We start from the raw sequence: 17223 nt of genomic DNA, 5'->3' as shown, positions 1-17223 counted from the left end.
GCAATCTTTACGGGAGTAGAAAGCCTCCTCTTTCTCCCGTGGGATTACTCGTGGTTTCGAACTGCTCACCTTACTGTTAGCAGCCCAGCTCATGACCCACCATGCCACCAGGGCTCCTGGGTTATGATCAGTTCTATAAAATAATCTTCATTCATTTCAATATTGCTTAAAGGACTGAGCGATCAGCTTTTTGAGCTAGCTGATCTTCACACCCCACCTCCACCTGTTTTGGGGATCTTCTCCCCTCCCCCTTCCTTTTTCTTAATTTTTAAGTATCTTAACTGTGTCACTGAGAGAACCATGTTACCCATAACAGAGCTATGTTTATACATGCCTGAAATGTCTGTGTTATGCATGAACTGGAACCTTGGCAGCAATACTTTTTGACGGACTCTTTTGTACTAAAACTGTTGGGAACAACACCCAAATCTTTAAATAAAGTCTCAAACTGGAGACGGGCCATTCTCAAAATAGAGCACATATCGGGTTCCTGATGAAGGGGGCCTCGGAGGAGCATCTTCATTTCCAGAGCCCCTGGAGCCCGGGGAAGTCTCGCTAAGTGGATGGGGCGCCAAGAGGATGGGAGCACTCTGGAGGCACTGGAACCTGGAGAGGAAGGGAGGAAGTCTCCTGAATCCTTCTTGGCAGGCTTTGCATGTGTATAAATAAGAGAGACAAACAGCCAACTACCTTGTTGTAAAAATACTTATAAACCACAGAGGAAGCCTGTTCTGAGCACAGAAACACTGCAGTCTCTGCCCCTGGCCCAGGCCCAGCTAGCATCGCCTTGACACTGCACTCCAAGAGTTTTCAATGCTTGTGGCTTCTCAGAAACCTAGCCGAGCTGTATTTTCCAAGGCACCTCTGGGTAGTCTTGAACTGCCCACCTTTCCATTGAGTTCTTAACAGCTGGCTCTACCCAAAGACTCTTGCCCAGGTCTAATGCCTGCCAAAATGTGGGACTGCTGCCTTTCTCTTCACTTCTCCCAAGAGCAAGAAACACTGTGGAGAATAGAATGTAGTCATTGGTACCTGTAGACAGGGTGCTTCCAGTGAGTGCCTCCTTCCTCTCTCCACCGACAGGTGTATTCTCGGCCCAGCAGCCTCGTGTCCTCCAGCCCCCAGAGAAGCACGAGCTCAGACACCGATGGAGAACGCCCGTTCAATCTGAATGGCAACAGTGTTCCAACAGCCACGCAGGCCCTGATGACCATGTACCGGCGGCGTTCGCCCGAGGAGTTCAACCCTAAACTGGTGAGCAGCCCTCCCCCTGCGTGAAGAGCTGTCAGCAAACAGATTGAAGTCTCTCTGTAGATAGAGTCCTGTAAGCAAAGCAGACTTGGTCAAAATAAGTCACGTGGGTTCCTAGTGGTTATATGGAAAGAGACAAGATTTAGAGTGGGTCATTTCTTTTTTTTGTGTGTGTGGGGGTTGTTTTGTTTTATTTTTTAACTATTATCTTAGTCACCCCCAAATAAGTACATAATTTCTAAACTCACATAGAAAAATAAAGATTCACTTTGAACCTGGAGGTGTCGACTTAAAGCATAAACATAATCTGCATCCTTCTGATTCAATAGCCTGCAGCTGATTAAATAAGCTGGAAGTCATGACAGATGGGGGAATTGGGGCAAGACCTGCAAGAAACTTAAGTTACTCGTTCTCCCTCTCTCTCTTTCTCTCTCCCTTTGAAATTTCTGCTCTCTTGTTTCCTGTCTACTAAAAATGTATTTCCCCCTGGGCGCTCAGCAATAAATTTTGCTTTAAGGCCACCCCTGCCGAAAAGCAGCCACCTCTTTCTACTCATGGACAAAATGAGTTGTGCCGCGCACGGGGCCACTCTCTTCAGTAGGGAAAATGCTCCTGCCTGGCACCACACCTGCCTGCACCATCCTCCGATCACACCGAGATGTGCTAATGTTTCCTCATCTGTTTTCAGGCCAAAGAGTTTTTGAAAGAGCAAGCTTGGAAGATTCACTTTGCTGAGTACGGCCAAGGGATCTGCATGTACCGCACAGAGAAGTCTCGAGAGCTGGTGTTGAAGGGCATCCCGGAGAGCATGCGCGGGGAGCTGTGGCTGCTGCTCTCAGGTACGGCCTACCGGGAGGCGGCACTGCCCACCTCTGTCTCCCACCAGGTGTTCCCTTCAATAGGGCACCCCCAAGTCAGAGATTAATCTTGTTTGTTGAGTCAGTGTTGAAGTCTCTGAATTACTACTCTGCCTTGATATATAAATAAATACTGGCCTCTGGATGGTGGAGAAGTTTGCTCTCAGCTGCTAACCAAACGGTTGGTTGTTTGAATCTAATCAGTACTGCGGAAGAGAGACCTGGCAGACCCACTGCTATAGGATCGATTCTGACTCACAGTGACATCACATGGGGTTTAAATCTTACTGGAGCAGAGGGCCTCATCTCTCTTCCACGGAGTGGCTAGTAGGTTTGAACCGACAACCTTGCTGTCAGCAACTCAATGCCTACTCTATTATCATCACCAGGGTTGGGGCACAGTTCTCTGAACACACGAGGCCCCCATGAGTTGGAATTTTTTAATGGCAGACACCAACTAAGCGGAAGTCGCACACATGAAGTGCTGACTTCATGATCCCGCCCATCGCCCACGGAAAGCTAGGCTAGGGCCAAGAAAAGAGAGATTGGAGTAAAGTATAGCACTTTGATTTTTAAGTTCTCTTTTAAGTAAGCTTCCCTGGGAGTTTGTTTGTTTGTTTGTTTTGCTTAAGGTCTGCTTTTGCATTTATTGTTACATTGTTAACATGTACTTGAAGATGTTAGAAATAGATTTTTTGTTGTTGAAAATATGCACAACGGAACACATGAAGATTCCACAATTTCTACATGTAGAATTCCGTGACATTGATTGTTCAAGTGGTGTGACAATTTTCAGACTTCTCTTTTGCGTGGTCCCTTCCCTGTCAACATAAACTCGCTGTCCTCCGGACTTCCCAGCTGACCTCTCAAGTGGCTGCTGCTCCCTCAGCCCCACTAGGCAGTTCTTGAAAACGTCTTGGGCCACGCCCACAGCAGACCGTCTTTACTGAGTAAGCTAAGCTGCTATTTGGTTTAAAGAAGTCTTCAGGAGATGCTCTTGGGCTCAGGCTTCTAGATTTTCTCAGGACAATAATTTCCAGGGTGCATCCAGTTTCTATGACTCCGAAATGTCTGGGTGCCATGAGGATTTGCAATTCTGTGGAATCTTTCTCCGCATACTCATTGAGGAATGTTACAAAGGGGGGCGCCTGGTCAGAGGAGCCCTTCGTGGGTATGGGGAAGAAGGAGGAGCAGGGAGCGGGAGAAGATTCTTAATTGTTGTCTTCTCCTGAGTGCTCTGTTCATCAGCAGTGAGGCCAGAACCTGCACCAGACAGACTGCCTCCCCAGACCACAGCACACTACAATGCCAGGGGGGCTGCTAAGCAGGACATGGGGACATGTCCACGGACCCTGTGGTCCGAGTACCTCCATCTTCATGCCTGCAGACCAGGCCGGGAGATGCGGTCTAGAAACAAGAGGTCCTTTAGGCCCACCATGGCATGCTCCTATCCAGAAGCACCAGTGTGTTCCCAGGGACCTCTTCTGTCATAAGCATTAGCGCAGTCCTTTGGGCTTCACTGGGTCTTTGAATGTACGAGTCATCAGCTGTCAAAAACCCAAACCCACTGGTCCTCAAGTCTTTGCGCACCCCTGGAGCGCCGTGTGTCAGAGTGGAACTGCTCCATGGGGTTCTCAACACTGGCTGTTCCAAACTGATCACCCGACTTTTCCTCCTGGGCACCTCTGGGTGTATGTAATCCCCCATCCTCTTTGGTTATCTGCCAAGTTCATTAACTACTTCCCCCTGAGATTGACTCTTCATGTCTGGAGGACTGCAATGTAATATTACATTGCAGGTATCCTTATGGGGTAGTTTTTCTTTGCGCCTAAGATGGTCAGTGATAAATGGCATTATAAGACGTTACTGTTGAAGAAAGAAGACATGATCTTTAAAGACAGTTCATAGATGTGTGGGCTGCTGTGGTGGTGAGGTGCCTTCGAGTCAGCAGCATCTCGTGACTCATCGTAGCACTGTGTGCAGCAGAGCAGAATGCCCAGGCCTGCCCCGGCCTCACCGGTGATCTTGTTTGAGCCCATTGTTGCAGCCCCTGGGTCAGTCCATCTACTTGAGGCCTTTCCTCTTTGTAGCTGTCCCTCCATTTTACCAAGCACGATATCCTCCTCCAGGGAACGATCTCTTCTAACAACTTATCCCAAGTACATGAGAAGAAGTCCCGCCATCCTTGCCTCTAAGGGGCACTCTGCCTTACTTCTTCCAAGAAAGATTTCTTTGTTCTTTTAGTAGTCCATGGTACTTTCACTATTCTTCATCAATACCATAGCTAAAATGTATCCATTTTTCTTTAGTACTTCCTTATTCAGCGTCTCACTTTCACATGCATATAAGGCCGTTGAAAATACCATGCTTGAGTCAGGGTGCACCCCAGTCCTCAAAATCGCCCCAAAGTCCCCATTGCTTGTTAGCCTTTAAAGAGGTGTGTGCCGCAGATTTCCCCAGTGCAGTCCTTCATGTGATCTTGACCGTGGCGTCCAGGACCATTGATTGGGGGTCCGAGCCTTGACAACTTCAGGTTTTTCTGTACTGCGATACTCCCTATTGGTCCAGTTGTGAGGATCTTTGTTTTCTTTACACTGAGTCGTAATCCCTTCTGAAATCCGAAATCCTTGATCTTCATCAGCCGGTGTTTCAAGTCCTCCTCTCAGCAAGCAAGGTGTGTCATCTGCGTATTGCAGGTTGTTAATAAGGCTTCTCTCTAGTCCTGAGATGGCATTCTGCTTTATATCAGCCAGCTCCTCTGATGATTGACAGAGCATGCAGACTGAATCAGGATGGTGAGAGGATGCACCTTTGTTACAGATGTTTCCTGATTTAAAACCACTCGGTATTCCCATTTCTCTTTGTCCAGCTCCCTCTTGATCCATGTACACATTCCGAATGAGCACAATTAGGTGTCTCAGAATTCCCATTCTTCTCAAGACCGTCCTTAGTTTGTGATGATCCACCCAGCCAACTGCTTTTACACAGTCAAGAAAACCCATGAAACGTCTTTCTGGCATTTTCAGCCACGATCCATCAAATGTCAGAAATGACATCCCTGTTCCATGTCCTCTTCTGAATATAACCTGAGCCTCTGGCAGCCCCTGTCCGTGTACTGCTGCAACAGGTGCTGGATGACCTTCTGCAGTGTTTCACTTGCACGTGATGGCGAAGGTATTGTTTTAGAATTTGAATATCCCGTCCGGTCACCTTTCTTTGGAGTGGGTGCAAATACAGACTGATTCCAGTCAGTGGCCAAGTCGCTGTCTTCCCCATTTCCCAGCATAGACGAGTGAGTGACTGCTTCCAGCGCTTCATCAGCACGTTGTAACAGTTCCTGGAGCCTTTTTTCCCCCGGCTAATGCTTTCAGTTCAACTTGGACTTCTTCCTTCACGGCCATTGGTTCCTGCTCATCTGCTACATCTTGAAACGGTTGAATGTCGAGTAGTTCTTTTTGGTACTGTGACTGCATATTCTTTCCATCTTCTCGTGAGGCTGCCTGCCTCATTCACCGTTTTGCCTATAGAGTATTAAAGCTCGCAACTTGCGGCTTGCTTTTTTTTCTTGAGTTCTTTCCATAGAAGATCTGCTGACCCTGATATTCTGTTTTGGTTTTCTAACTCTATGTCTTTGCGTGTTTCATTCTAATATTTCAGTTTGTGCTCTCGAGTTGCTCTTTGAAACTTTCTGTTCTTTAACATCATTATTTCTTCCCTTTGCCTAAGCTGTTCCCTGATTAAGAAAAGGTGTTAGTCTTTTCTGACACCCCGTGTGAGCGTTTCTTTTCTGTCTTTTCAGTGTACGGTTTTACCATGTAGTGAGTTATTTTTTAGGAAAAGCTGAACGTGTTTTGTTTTGAAGGACGATCCTGTCAGTCTGATGAGATGTGAGATGACATCAATAACGTCACACCGGAACAGAGCCAAAAAAAACGTCACACACTGACCAGAAACTAGTCACCTTGGCAACCTGATTCAGACAGAATAAACAAAACATTCCATTTTCATCCTCCTTATTCAAAGGGGGAGTTATTTACAGCCACCTTTTGGATTAAAATGCACCTCACAGCGAGGCACCAGGAAGCCAGTGTACAGACAGTGCTGGTGCCGAGATGCCGTTAAAGTCACACCCAGGGCTTCCTTCCATCGTGTGCATGGGGGAGGGCAGAGGGTGCCAGGCCCAGACACTGCCCTCTGCTGGTAGGAAACGGAGCCACATTTTCTCCATTCTCCGGATGCCCTGCAATTGAAAACAGTTTCTCTTCTTGTTCTAGAACATCTTGTTCATTAAAGCCCTTCACTCACGAATTAGCCCTTCCAGAGACACATTTAAAGCTTGTTTTGAGAGGAGGAATCTCCTTTGTCAAGTGAAACTTGAAGGAAAACCCTCAAACACAAAGAGCGGCTGCCATGCCTGAAGGGAGAGGTTGGGGAGGAGGCAGCCGGGTGCCCTCTGACCCCCTCTCCTTGACTGTGTCTAAGCAGCCCTTTGGAAATGTCTCTGAGCTCCTGGGAAGCCCCTGTTGGGGGTTGGCCTGAGGTGTTTTAAATAACCAGCTTCCTGAGGGCCTGAAACCCGATGGAGACCCAGGGACGTGTGCCAGTCTAGCAGGGGTCACCACACCCCACGTCACCCCCCTATGGTTAGTATTTTACAAACAAGCCTCCCGCAGGAGGAGCGGCATCGCTCGGTACGTTGTGCGTCCAGACCAAAGGCCAGAGCGTCCCGTTTCATCGCAGTGTGTTCTGGGGGGCGCTTTCCAGGTGCCATCAACGAGAAGGCCACGCACGCCGGCTACTACGAGGACCTGGTGGAGAAGTCCATGGGGAAGTACAACCTCGCCACAGAGGAGATCGAGCGGGACCTGCACCGCTCCCTTCCAGAGCACCCGGCGTTCCAGAACGAAATGGGCATCGCAGCTCTGCGGAGAGTCCTAACCGCTTACGCTTTCCGGAATCCTAACATAGGATATTGCCAGGTAAATGCCTCCGGCGGTGTAAGCTCTGGGTGGGGGTGGGGGTGGGGGTGGAGGTCCTTCTTGGTTGTGGGCGCTGCCTTAGGCAGGGAAGCCTGTTTAGAGCCACTCTGCCCACCGGATGACAATCAAAACTGCCCTGAGATGTTGTCCCGAGCCCCCTGGTCGGGAGGGGGGCAGCAAAACCACCCTGGGTTGAGAACGACTTCTCTGAACGGAGGAACCAGAAGGCAAGAGGGACGTTGCTCTAGCTTCGTCACGTTGGAGAGTCTCTCACTCTGGGACCCACGCACGATGAGATGTTCTATTTCCACAGAGTGGCAGTCCCAGAGACCCTGCCATAGCATGAGGTTGGTTGTTTGGGCCTCGACCCTTCAGCCCACCCTGGAGTAATGGAAAGCAAGCATCGCTGTGCACAAGACCTTGAATGCCGACTTAACAAAATGCTCCTTCTTCAGTGCTCCCAAGCAAGATGGGCCTTAAGCGGAAAGCCGATCTACTATGGCTTTAGTCAGTGCACATTGGAACAGTACATGCCTGAGAACACAGACCCCACACATGAACCCATGTCACGGAGACCCGTTGATGAAGTCTTTGTTTTGTTTTTGTTTTTGTTTTTTCCTTTTTAAAATCATTTTATTGGGGGCTTGTACAACTCTCATCACCATCCATCCATCCATCCATGTGTCAAGCACATTTGTACATTCGTTGTCCTCATCATTCTCAAAACATGTGCTTTCCACCTGAGCCCTTGTACCCCTTTAGGAAGTCTTAATAGGACAAAGACAAAAGTGAGCCATCCAGATAAAGGAGACCATCGGCATGCGGCCGTAAGAGTGTCCAATGGATTCCTAGCCACGTGGCTACTTATAGAAACAAAAAAGCCAAGCTCACTGCCATCGAGTCAGTTCTGACTCACGGAGACCCTGGCAGCCCCTGGAGGTTTCCGAGACTGTAACTCTTTACGGGGTAGAAAGCCAGTCTTTCTCCCTCGGAGTGGCTGCTGGTTTCTAACTGCTGACCTTTCAGATGGCAGCCTAACGCATAACATGGAAAATCAAAGAGATTGTCACCTGGTCATGATTGGCAGTGGATTGATTCCTCAGGGACACAAGCAAGGCTACAGAATCAGGAAAGGGACCGTGTTTGGCATATGCACACTGCTTATTGGTTCTGGAGCCCTCTGGCCACCTCAGTGGGGTCATGTCTCATAACCACGCAAACCTGGTTCCCCAGTGTCCATCAAAGGCTCGCCCAGGAAAGTCCTTGAAATCAAAACTGCCCTCCACCCCCAGACTGTCCAAGGGAGTGGCAACAAAACCCACTGCCTGAGGGTGAAGCGGTATACAGTGCAGGTGCAGGTCCAAGGTCAGAAGGAAGAAGCCCTGCTAGCATGCTGGGTTTCACCTTGGGCTGCTACCCACAAGGTCATCAATTCAGCAGTTCAAAACCGCCAGCAGCTCAGCATGAGGAAGCTGAGGCTCTCTACTCCTTTAAAGTGATCGTCTTGGAAACCCACAGGGGGTGCTGCCCTATACGGTCACGACGGATGAGTCGGAGTCATCTCCATGGCAGTGAGTGTGGTTTTTTCAGTTTTTTGGTCAGGAAGAGCTCCGTGGTGGCGGAACCTATGTAGCTGGAGACTCAAACTGGACGAGGGTCCCTGCGGTAAAAGGTAGCTTTGAGCATCCTAGTGCTCGTCATGGAAGCTCTAATAGCCCACCTAAGAGTAGGTGTCATCCAACGTCTCCACTCCAAGACGACCCCACCTTTTCATGTATTCACCTTGATGTCTTTCTTCTCTCCTTGCTGACATGAGCATGTAAACCCTGTGAGGTCTGCCACCTCTCTGTTTCCCCCAAATCCCGCCAGAGCCCATTACCAGTTAGACCCCGAGAGTGGAGTCGAGGGAGGCAGTGGGGACAGGGGAGCACCAGCAAACCCTGACGGACCACCTCACGACGGGGCCCAGGTCCTGCCAGAAGCAAGCGAATAAGCAGGAAGGGTTTGAATCATGGTTTCACCTGGGGAGAGACTGAGTAGGATTTACCCAAAAGGGGCTCATAAAACAAAATGCCCTTTTTAAATCATATCCTACAGACACCTGCTGACTGATGACTGATCTCTAGAAGATCAAAGGAAGGACAGAAGTTAGTTGACTTCTAATGTCATAGAGTTCCCGCTTATCTTTTGATCGCCCTCTTTTTAATGAAGAATGCTAATAATGCCATGTGGATCCTGGATATGCTCAGTCTGCTGATGTCTCTTAATAAGCAATGCAGACTTTAGAATGTAAATCACGGTCACTCATCTCCACCATCTTTATGGAAATAACGGGTGAGGATGCCAACTTTGAATGGTTCCATTGTTGCCTGAGGAAAGCCTGGAGTGTAATCGTAATAGAAGCTTTTCTAGTTAAAAGGGGCCTAGCTACCAGGCTGATTTAAGGATTTAAAATGCTTGGAGGTTTTAGCAGGTGAAGAGCTTTGGCAACTAGCCATTGTGGAAAGTTGTTGAATGAGGGCTTGCTGGTTACGCTAGGGTTCACTGGTAAATCTTAGAGTGAATAAAGACCTGGTGGCATGGTGGTTATGTGTGGGGTTGCTAACTGCAAGATCAGCGGTTCGAGACCACCAGCCACTCCACAAGAGGAAGATGGAGCTTTCTACTCCCACAAAGAGTTACAGTCTCAGAAACAGATGCCGACCCACCCTGTCCTATAGGGTCACTGATTCAGAATTGATTGGATGGAAGTGAGTTTGGTTTGGGGTATTGGCAGTTAATAGCTCAAGAACCAGTTATTTTTACATGTTTAAGGGTCCTGAAACAAAATATTTTGAGGGCAATAATGGTTTAGTGGTAGAATTTTGGACTTTGATGTGGGAGATCCTAATTCACTTAGATCAGAAGCTATTGCACCTCAACTGCAGCTACTGTCAGTGGAGACTGGCGTGTTGCTGTGAGCTGAATGGGTTTCAGAGGTGCTTCCAGATGCAGGTAGAGGCAGAAGAAAGGCCTGGCCACTGCGCCCCGGTGCCCGTGAGGGAAAGCCCTGTGGGAGTGGCGCAGAAGTGGGTGGCGCTCCATTCCTTGGTGCACGGAGCCCCTATGAGTTGGGGGCTGTGGCTCGGGTTCAACTAACAGCAACCACCGAACAAAACAGCAGACGGTGTGACAGACAATCTCGCTGCAGAGCCTCAAACACTGCCTGTCCGGCTTTCTCCAGAACAAGGTGGCTGACCTCTGAGAGACTAACTCAGCCACTCTGCTAAGCTAACGGACTCGCTTCCATGTTAACTTTCTAACGTGTGTGTGGTGGCAACCTCTCTTGTCCCTCTAGGCCATGAATATTGTCACGTCAGTGCTGCTTCTCTATGCCAAAGAAGAGGAAGCTTTCTGGCTGCTGGTGGCTCTGTGTGAGCGCATGCTTCCCGATTACTACAACACCCGAGTGGTCGGTACGTGGCGCTGGGTCTGAGGAGGAGCAGGTTTCCAGAGCAGGGCTACCCACGGGAACTGTACCCAAGCCTTTTGATTGCTAGAGTTTTCCAAAATGGAAATGAGGGTAAACACAGGTTTACGAGAGGAGCCTCATGGAATGCATGACCACGAACGTGCATCATGGCTGTAGAAATCACTTGAGAACACATGTGAGCTGGGTGGCCCACTCTCGGACACGTGAGAGCTACGTCGAACACACTAAGCGGCGTCAGCATCAAGCATTCAGATGCAGGCTCTTCAGTGGGAGGGATGACACTGCCGAGAGCAGCGGTCAGCTAGCTAGGCAGTAGTGAAATAGGTGAAATAGTGCCTGCCAGATGTGGGTGTGGTGATACTTTCTTTTAGAAGAATTCATGCCAGACTAGTCCCAAGGCGCTGGAGATTGAAGATGTCCCGGATGTCCAACTCTTCCGAGATGCTGTTCTGCTCCATTTCCCCTCCCTCCTCCCTGGAGTGTCTTCTCTCCCATCCCTGGGTTCTGTGATTGGCTGCAACTTCCCCCAGAAACCTATGAGACTCGGAGGAAACGTCCCACGTGGTGATGGGCGGTGCTGTTCTCTCACAAGTTAAAGGTCAGAGAGGCTAGTCAAATGCAGGGTCTAGAGCCAGAAGCCAAAAATGTCTCCTCGCTTCTACGAAAGCTCAGTCAGGAAATAAAGGCAAGACGTTTCAGGTGATGTGGTGAGAAGAACCGTGTGGAGGTACACACCCCATCCAAGGGATAGGCAGTCTTAAAGATGCCCCCACGGAAACGAAAAGCATGGCTTGGTTCACACCCTCTGCAAGGTCAGGTGCTAATGCCTCCCTGATCCGGCCCATTGGTCTGGTAGACTGCGCCCTCCAAAATGGGATGACAGCCGCCAAGGTAGAGGCCAGAATTAGAATACACTGGATACGGAATTATGGCTAGAGGGGGGCGTGTTAATTGAGAACAGCTCACTGGCCTCATTATAAAGCAAGCAATTACTCTATTTTGAGCAAATTATTACTGCTCTTCCATATACATGCCTCAAGTGCTAGGCGTTCATTTTAGCAGGACCACCTCTCTGTTGCTCGTGTAGGAAAATGTGTGCTGTACCCGCTTGTGTTCTGCCTTCGGTTCTAAACCGCTGGCACACGATTTTGGTACAGAGACTGTGGTCCCCGGAAATGGCAGTAACTTGGGTGAATTTTTACCATGCGCTTGTCGGTTAGAATGCTTATTATTATTATTATGCCCCTCTTTTTTCACTTTTTTGAGAGAATGTTTTGAAGGTTTAAGAAACAAGATGTAGTTCACATATAGGGACTGTGTACTCAGAAGGAAAATAGATTTTTTAAAACCTTGAACACATGTATACAGACAACATCATTCTAGCTATTTGGAAGTACAACTCGGTATTAAGTTCATTCACAAGGTTATTCACAATTATCACCTGTATTTTTCCCAGAACTTTTCTGTCAACCCAAATAGAGACCTTCAACCCACTGGAGCTCTGGTGGCAGAGTGGGTAATGTGCTGGGCTGCTGAATGCCAGGCCAGCAGTTCAAAACCATTCGAAGTTCCACGGAAGCAAGACGAGACTTTCTACTCTCATGGAGAGTTGCAGGCTCAGAAACCCACAGGGGCAGGTCTAATCTGCCCTAAAGGGTCACTAGGAGTCAGAACCGACTCACTGGCAGTCAGGGTATCTTCCTGCCCCTTTAATTATCACTCGCCATTCTTCTTGCCCCTAGCCTTGGCAGCCACCTATCAGCTGTTTCTAAAGATGTTCCTATTTTTGAAATTTATTTTAAATGGAATGATACAGTCTGTGGCCTTTTGTGTCTGGATCCATTCACTTAGCGTGTTTTCAAGGTTCATCCATATCACAGCGTATGTCTGTACTGTATGGTTGAATACTATCCGTATGACCATATTGACTGACTTGTTTCTTCATCAGAAGTATTTAGATTGTTTCCAGCTTTTGTCCTATTTCAAATAGTTTTGTTATGGACACTCATATATGAGTGTCTTTATAAGCATAAGGAGCCCTGGGGCGTAGTGGTTATGCATTGGGCTGCTAACTGCAAGGTCAGCAGTTTGAAACCACCAGCTGCTCCATGGGAGAAAGATGAGACTTTCTTCTCTCAGAAGCCCACAGGGCAGTTGAACCCTGTCCTGTAGGACCCCTAGGAGTCGGTATCGACACGATGACAGTGAGTTTATGTCAACAGAGATCTTCAGTGCCCCTGGTTCCCTACCAAAAAAAAAAAGCAAATATGGTAAATATATATTTAACTTGCTGAAAAAATTGCCAAGCCACATTAATTTTAAAATAAAGGTTTTCCCAATAATAAGTGGTTGGAGCGAGACATTTCAGGCCTAACCAAATGTTACATTGGCTGCAAAATAATTGACTGTCATAGAATCTTGGAGCAACTCTTATTCTGAGCAGGTGAGTGCTGCCTACTGGGTAGGGCAAGCAGGCCGGGATAAGCACCGAGAGCGAGAGAAGGGGCCGCCTGGCAAATCTGGTGACTACGCTGCATGGAGTGGTTGACCCCTTCATCCCCTAACACAGACTGTCCCCTGGTACCGCACTTAGCAGTGAAGAGCAAGAACTCTTGTCTCAGCAGAGACAAACGCTGTGATCTGGAGGGTGACGGTCACTGCGTTTGGTTGTGACTGATCAACCTCCGCCGTTGTCTGTCCCTGTGATGCAGGCGCTCTGGTGGACCAGGGCGTGTTCGAGGAACTGGCCCGGGACTATGTGCCGCAGCTCTACGACTGCATGCAGGATCTGGGCGTGATTTCCACCATCTCCCTGTCTTGGTTCCTCACGCTGTTTCTCAGCGTGATGCCCTTTGAGAGCGCGGTTGTGGTGGTCGACTGTTTCTTCTATGAAGGAATCAAAGTGATCTTCCAGTTGGCCCTGGCTGTGTTGGACGCAAACGTGGACAAGCTGTTACACTGCAAGGATGACGGCGAGGCCATGACTGTTTTAGGAAGGTAGCTCCCTCAACCCTGTTTGAAAAACCACCCTGTACTTTCCGCCTGCATTTTCTCGTGGGTTTCATGGTAATCCTGGTGCCCGCTTCCTTCTGGGAGTAACGATTGACCCGCATTTCCATATGCTTTGTATCTAGAAGTTAAGTGAATGTTGTAGTGTTCCTGCGGGGAATTCTAGACTTGTCTTTGAAGAATGCTGACCGGAAGTGGGGAATCCCATATTCGTCTCCCAGGACTGCTGATTCTCTTCTCCGCCCAGGTACTTAGACAGCGTGACCAATAAGGACAGCACGCTGCCTCCCATCCCTCACCTCCACTCCCTGCTCAGCGACGACGTGGAACCTTACCCCGAGGTGGACATCTTCAGACTCATCAGAACCTCCTATGAGGTAGGCGAGGACATCCCAAGGAGACTGCGGGGACTCAGCTGGGTGTGGTGTCGAGCATCCCCATCATGGGAATAGGTCCTCCCTTGAGTGTGCCTGACTCTTCTTGCATGATGAGAGCCGTTTCCAGAAAGGCATCAGCTATCTGCCAGTAGCCAGCCATTGGCCCCTAGTTTGGAAATCAGGCCTGGGCACTGACCAAGTCTAGGATTTCCTGTCGTGTGGTACTGTGACAGTCAATGGCATGAAAAGCTCTGACCCTCTAGCTCTTTGCTTTGCCCACCTTGGAGCCAGACCCTGGACGAGCTCTGATCCATCTCTGGGTGGGATGAGGCGGGGTTGGTGAGGGCCAGCACGGGGATGGTGACTGTGCAAGTCCGCTCACTTCCTGAGGCGCCAGCACTTAGGTCTCCTCTGAAGCAGACGAGCTAGTCCTGTTCCATCGCCGGGAACCAGAGTCCTAGCATTTCTGTGGAGCTGCTAGGCCTGCAGCTGGGTGTGAGTGAGGGTGTGGTCAGCAGTGAGCCCAGGCGGAGCCTGATCTGATGCTGAATCCCCGAGTGGAACGGAGGGACCTCTGGAGGTGAGGGGGCCACAGTGTCCAATGCTCCAGAGCCTGTGGCAGTTTGTAGGACTCCCAGGACTCTGAACCCCTGAATGCCAGACGGTTGGCAAGCCCCCTCGCCCCTTGGCTTGGCAAGCCTTCATCAAGACAACCCTTTGCAAGGAGACAGAGAAATACTCTGCTGAGCACACCTTGTCCGGTCTAGGTGCTGGGGATGCGTGGCTGGGGATGGGCTGCCTTCCACCCCGCAGCAACCAAAAGAGAACTGGGGAGAGAGGAGAGGAGGTCAGGAAAAGTCTCTTTTGGAGACAGAAATTTAGGGCTTAAAAAAACAAGCAGCCCAGAATCTGAATGCTTCACTCCTAATGGAAGAAAGACTGGTGATTTATGGGGTTTGTTTGTTTGTTTGTTTTACTGTTCTTTGAGACTATGCAAATTAAAACCAAAACATTTTTAGTTATATCTTAAGATCATAGAAGTAATACCTGCCCATTGTGCACTTGCAGATACTGTAGAAAACGGGGGATGAAAGCCATCAACAATATCGATGAGCATTTCATCATGTTTCCCTCCAAGTTTTTTCTCATATATGCCGTGTACATTTAAAATGTGAAGTCCTATTAAATACTGCTTTGTCACATTATTTTCACTTAAACTAGCCCAGAAGTACTCTGCAGTGCGTTAGTGTTGTCTGAAGACATGATGTTAGGAGATTCTTAGTGTCCTGCTTTGATGTGGTCCTAACATTTATTTAACTTAACAGTTCCTTTTTGTGAGATGTGCTCAGTATTTTCAAATACTTCCACATTTTCCGTTCGATTGGGCATTCTATGATAAATTTGTACACAAACATCAAAACTCTGATTATTGCTTTAGAGTTCTAAGGATGATTTCCAGCGATAGAGCCAAACTATGGATTAGCCCCAAGTTCCTAACACACATGGAAATTCCATAAAGGCTGCCCCAGTTTATATTTTTATTGAGAGAGACTGAAAATGGTTGCTTCACTTTATTCTCTCCGCAGGATTATTCTCATAATACAGTGTTTAGTTTATGTACGTTTACTCCTGGCGCCAGCAGTCTTGGATCATACTTTATCACAAATTCTATATGATAATTCTTCCAGAAAGAGAGACCACGGGGTTACAGACAGCAGTTACAATTACGCCTGTGGGCTTGTTTTTCTAAAGGCAAACCCAAGACCTTGATTGTTAAGAGCATTCTGGATCAAAGAAATCGTACTTACTGTAAGGAAACGTGGGCTCTGTGCTTGGCGTCAGTAGGTAGCCCGGCGTGCCGCCACGGCCCGCGCTCTGCCGGTTAAAACTGGAGGAGGAGAGCGTGGAGACCAGCCTGGGTTCCCTGTACCTGCTGTCTGGCTGAGTTTTCATGGTGAGGACAGTTGCCATCTTCCAGGTTTATTAGCTCAGCTCCTGTGTGCTTCATCAGCACCACCCTGCTCCCCTGTCCTGGGGCTCTCCATTTCCTTCTAGATCAATCCAAAGAAGGCACCACGAACTCCCACCCTTCTGGGAGCCCTGCAGTACTGTGCCTGGGTGGTGGGGTGCTAACTCTGTATCAGCCGTTTCAACCACCACTTGCTCTGCAGGAGAAGAAGGCTGTCTGCGCTGGTCAAGAGTCATAGTCCCAGGTGCTTCACTTAACGTCACTGTGAGTCAGAATCAGCCTGCTGGCAGCGGGTCCGCTGAGATCGTCCGAGCAACCCTGGAGGTCAAAGTAGGAATGCTCCATAGTGTTCGCGCAGGCTGTCCATCTTTACAGGACCAGACAGCCTCTGTGTTCCCCCTAGGAGCGTCTGCTGAGTTTGAACTAGCGACCTTGTGGTTACCAACCACATGCCTAACCCACTGTCTATGGTTGTCAGTTCTGACGGTGCACTAAAATCGCCTGCAAAGCTTTTAAAAGTATAAATTCCCAGGCCCCATGCCAGACTAATTAAAACTAAATCTCTGGGCATGCAGCCCAAGCATTTAAAATAAATAAATAAATGATGTGCTTCCCAGATGGTTTTAGCACCAAAGCCATCAAAAGTTTGACCTTGATCCTGGAGGCCGGTGAGGGCTGGAAAGCTCGACCTTGATGCCGAGCGGGCCTCTGACGGCAACTGTGGACTGGGGTTGCTCTGACTGTATGTTCTGAGGTTTAAAGCACCTCTCTACTCTTTGCACATCAGGATGATTCGTTCTGAAAACAAAACAATTGGGAACAAAATCCGGCAAGCGCTTCTGCTTTTGTGATCCGGTCAAGGTTGGTGGAGATGCCTGAAGTCATTGGTCAGGGTTAGCCTGATGGCCAGAGATGGGGGCATGACTTTATGAATGCCCTGAGGGCAACCATCCTGCAGGTCAGTTGTCCCAAGCCCCAATTGTGCGGCCGTCCTGAGAGCTTCCTGCCTGCGTGTGCCGTGTGTGCGAGGTTGTGTGCTTTGAGCGTTCCCTAAGAAGTGGATAAGAGGCCCTGCGGGGCACAGTGAAGGGCTGGACAACAAACCCAAGAGCCTCGTCTGGTTTCCTGCCGAGCATTTCCATGTTCGGCCCAGGTATCCTGAACGCGAATCCACAGTTTTCACAATGTCCTGAATAAAGTTCTAGAATTATAAAATCCTATTATGTTTTTCAAAACTCACTGCCATCACGTCAATCCCGTCTCATAGCAGCCCTTCCAGGACAGAGGAGAAATAGGCCCTGGGTTCCTA

At 48.8% G+C, this 17223-nt stretch overlaps 1 protein-coding gene across 1 annotated transcript in view; it reads left to right on the top strand.

Annotated features, from left to right (window-relative positions):
- Window positions 1-17223, top strand: part of TBC1D9 (TBC1 domain family member 9) — a 112027-nt gene that overhangs the window by 77693 nt on the left and 17111 nt on the right. Inside the window, exons 9-14 of the mRNA XM_004712141.2 lie at window positions 1084-1254; window positions 1940-2090; window positions 6873-7087; window positions 10425-10542; window positions 13271-13556; window positions 13816-13945. Coding sequence (XP_004712198.2) covers window positions 1084-1254; window positions 1940-2090; window positions 6873-7087; window positions 10425-10542; window positions 13271-13556; window positions 13816-13945 — 1071 coding nt within the window. The remainder of the gene's footprint in view (window positions 1-1083; window positions 1255-1939; window positions 2091-6872; window positions 7088-10424; window positions 10543-13270; window positions 13557-13815; window positions 13946-17223) is intronic.

The sequence above is a fragment of the Echinops telfairi genome, unplaced genomic scaffold (genome assembly GCF_000313985.2).
Source record: "Echinops telfairi isolate 266 unplaced genomic scaffold, ASM31398v2 ScPeMD7_2186;HRSCAF=2738, whole genome shotgun sequence".
NCBI lineage: Eukaryota > Metazoa > Chordata > Mammalia > Afrosoricida > Tenrecidae > Echinops > Echinops telfairi.
The sequence above is the reverse complement of the archived record's forward strand: the minus strand, read 5'-3'. Positions and strand labels throughout refer to the sequence as shown.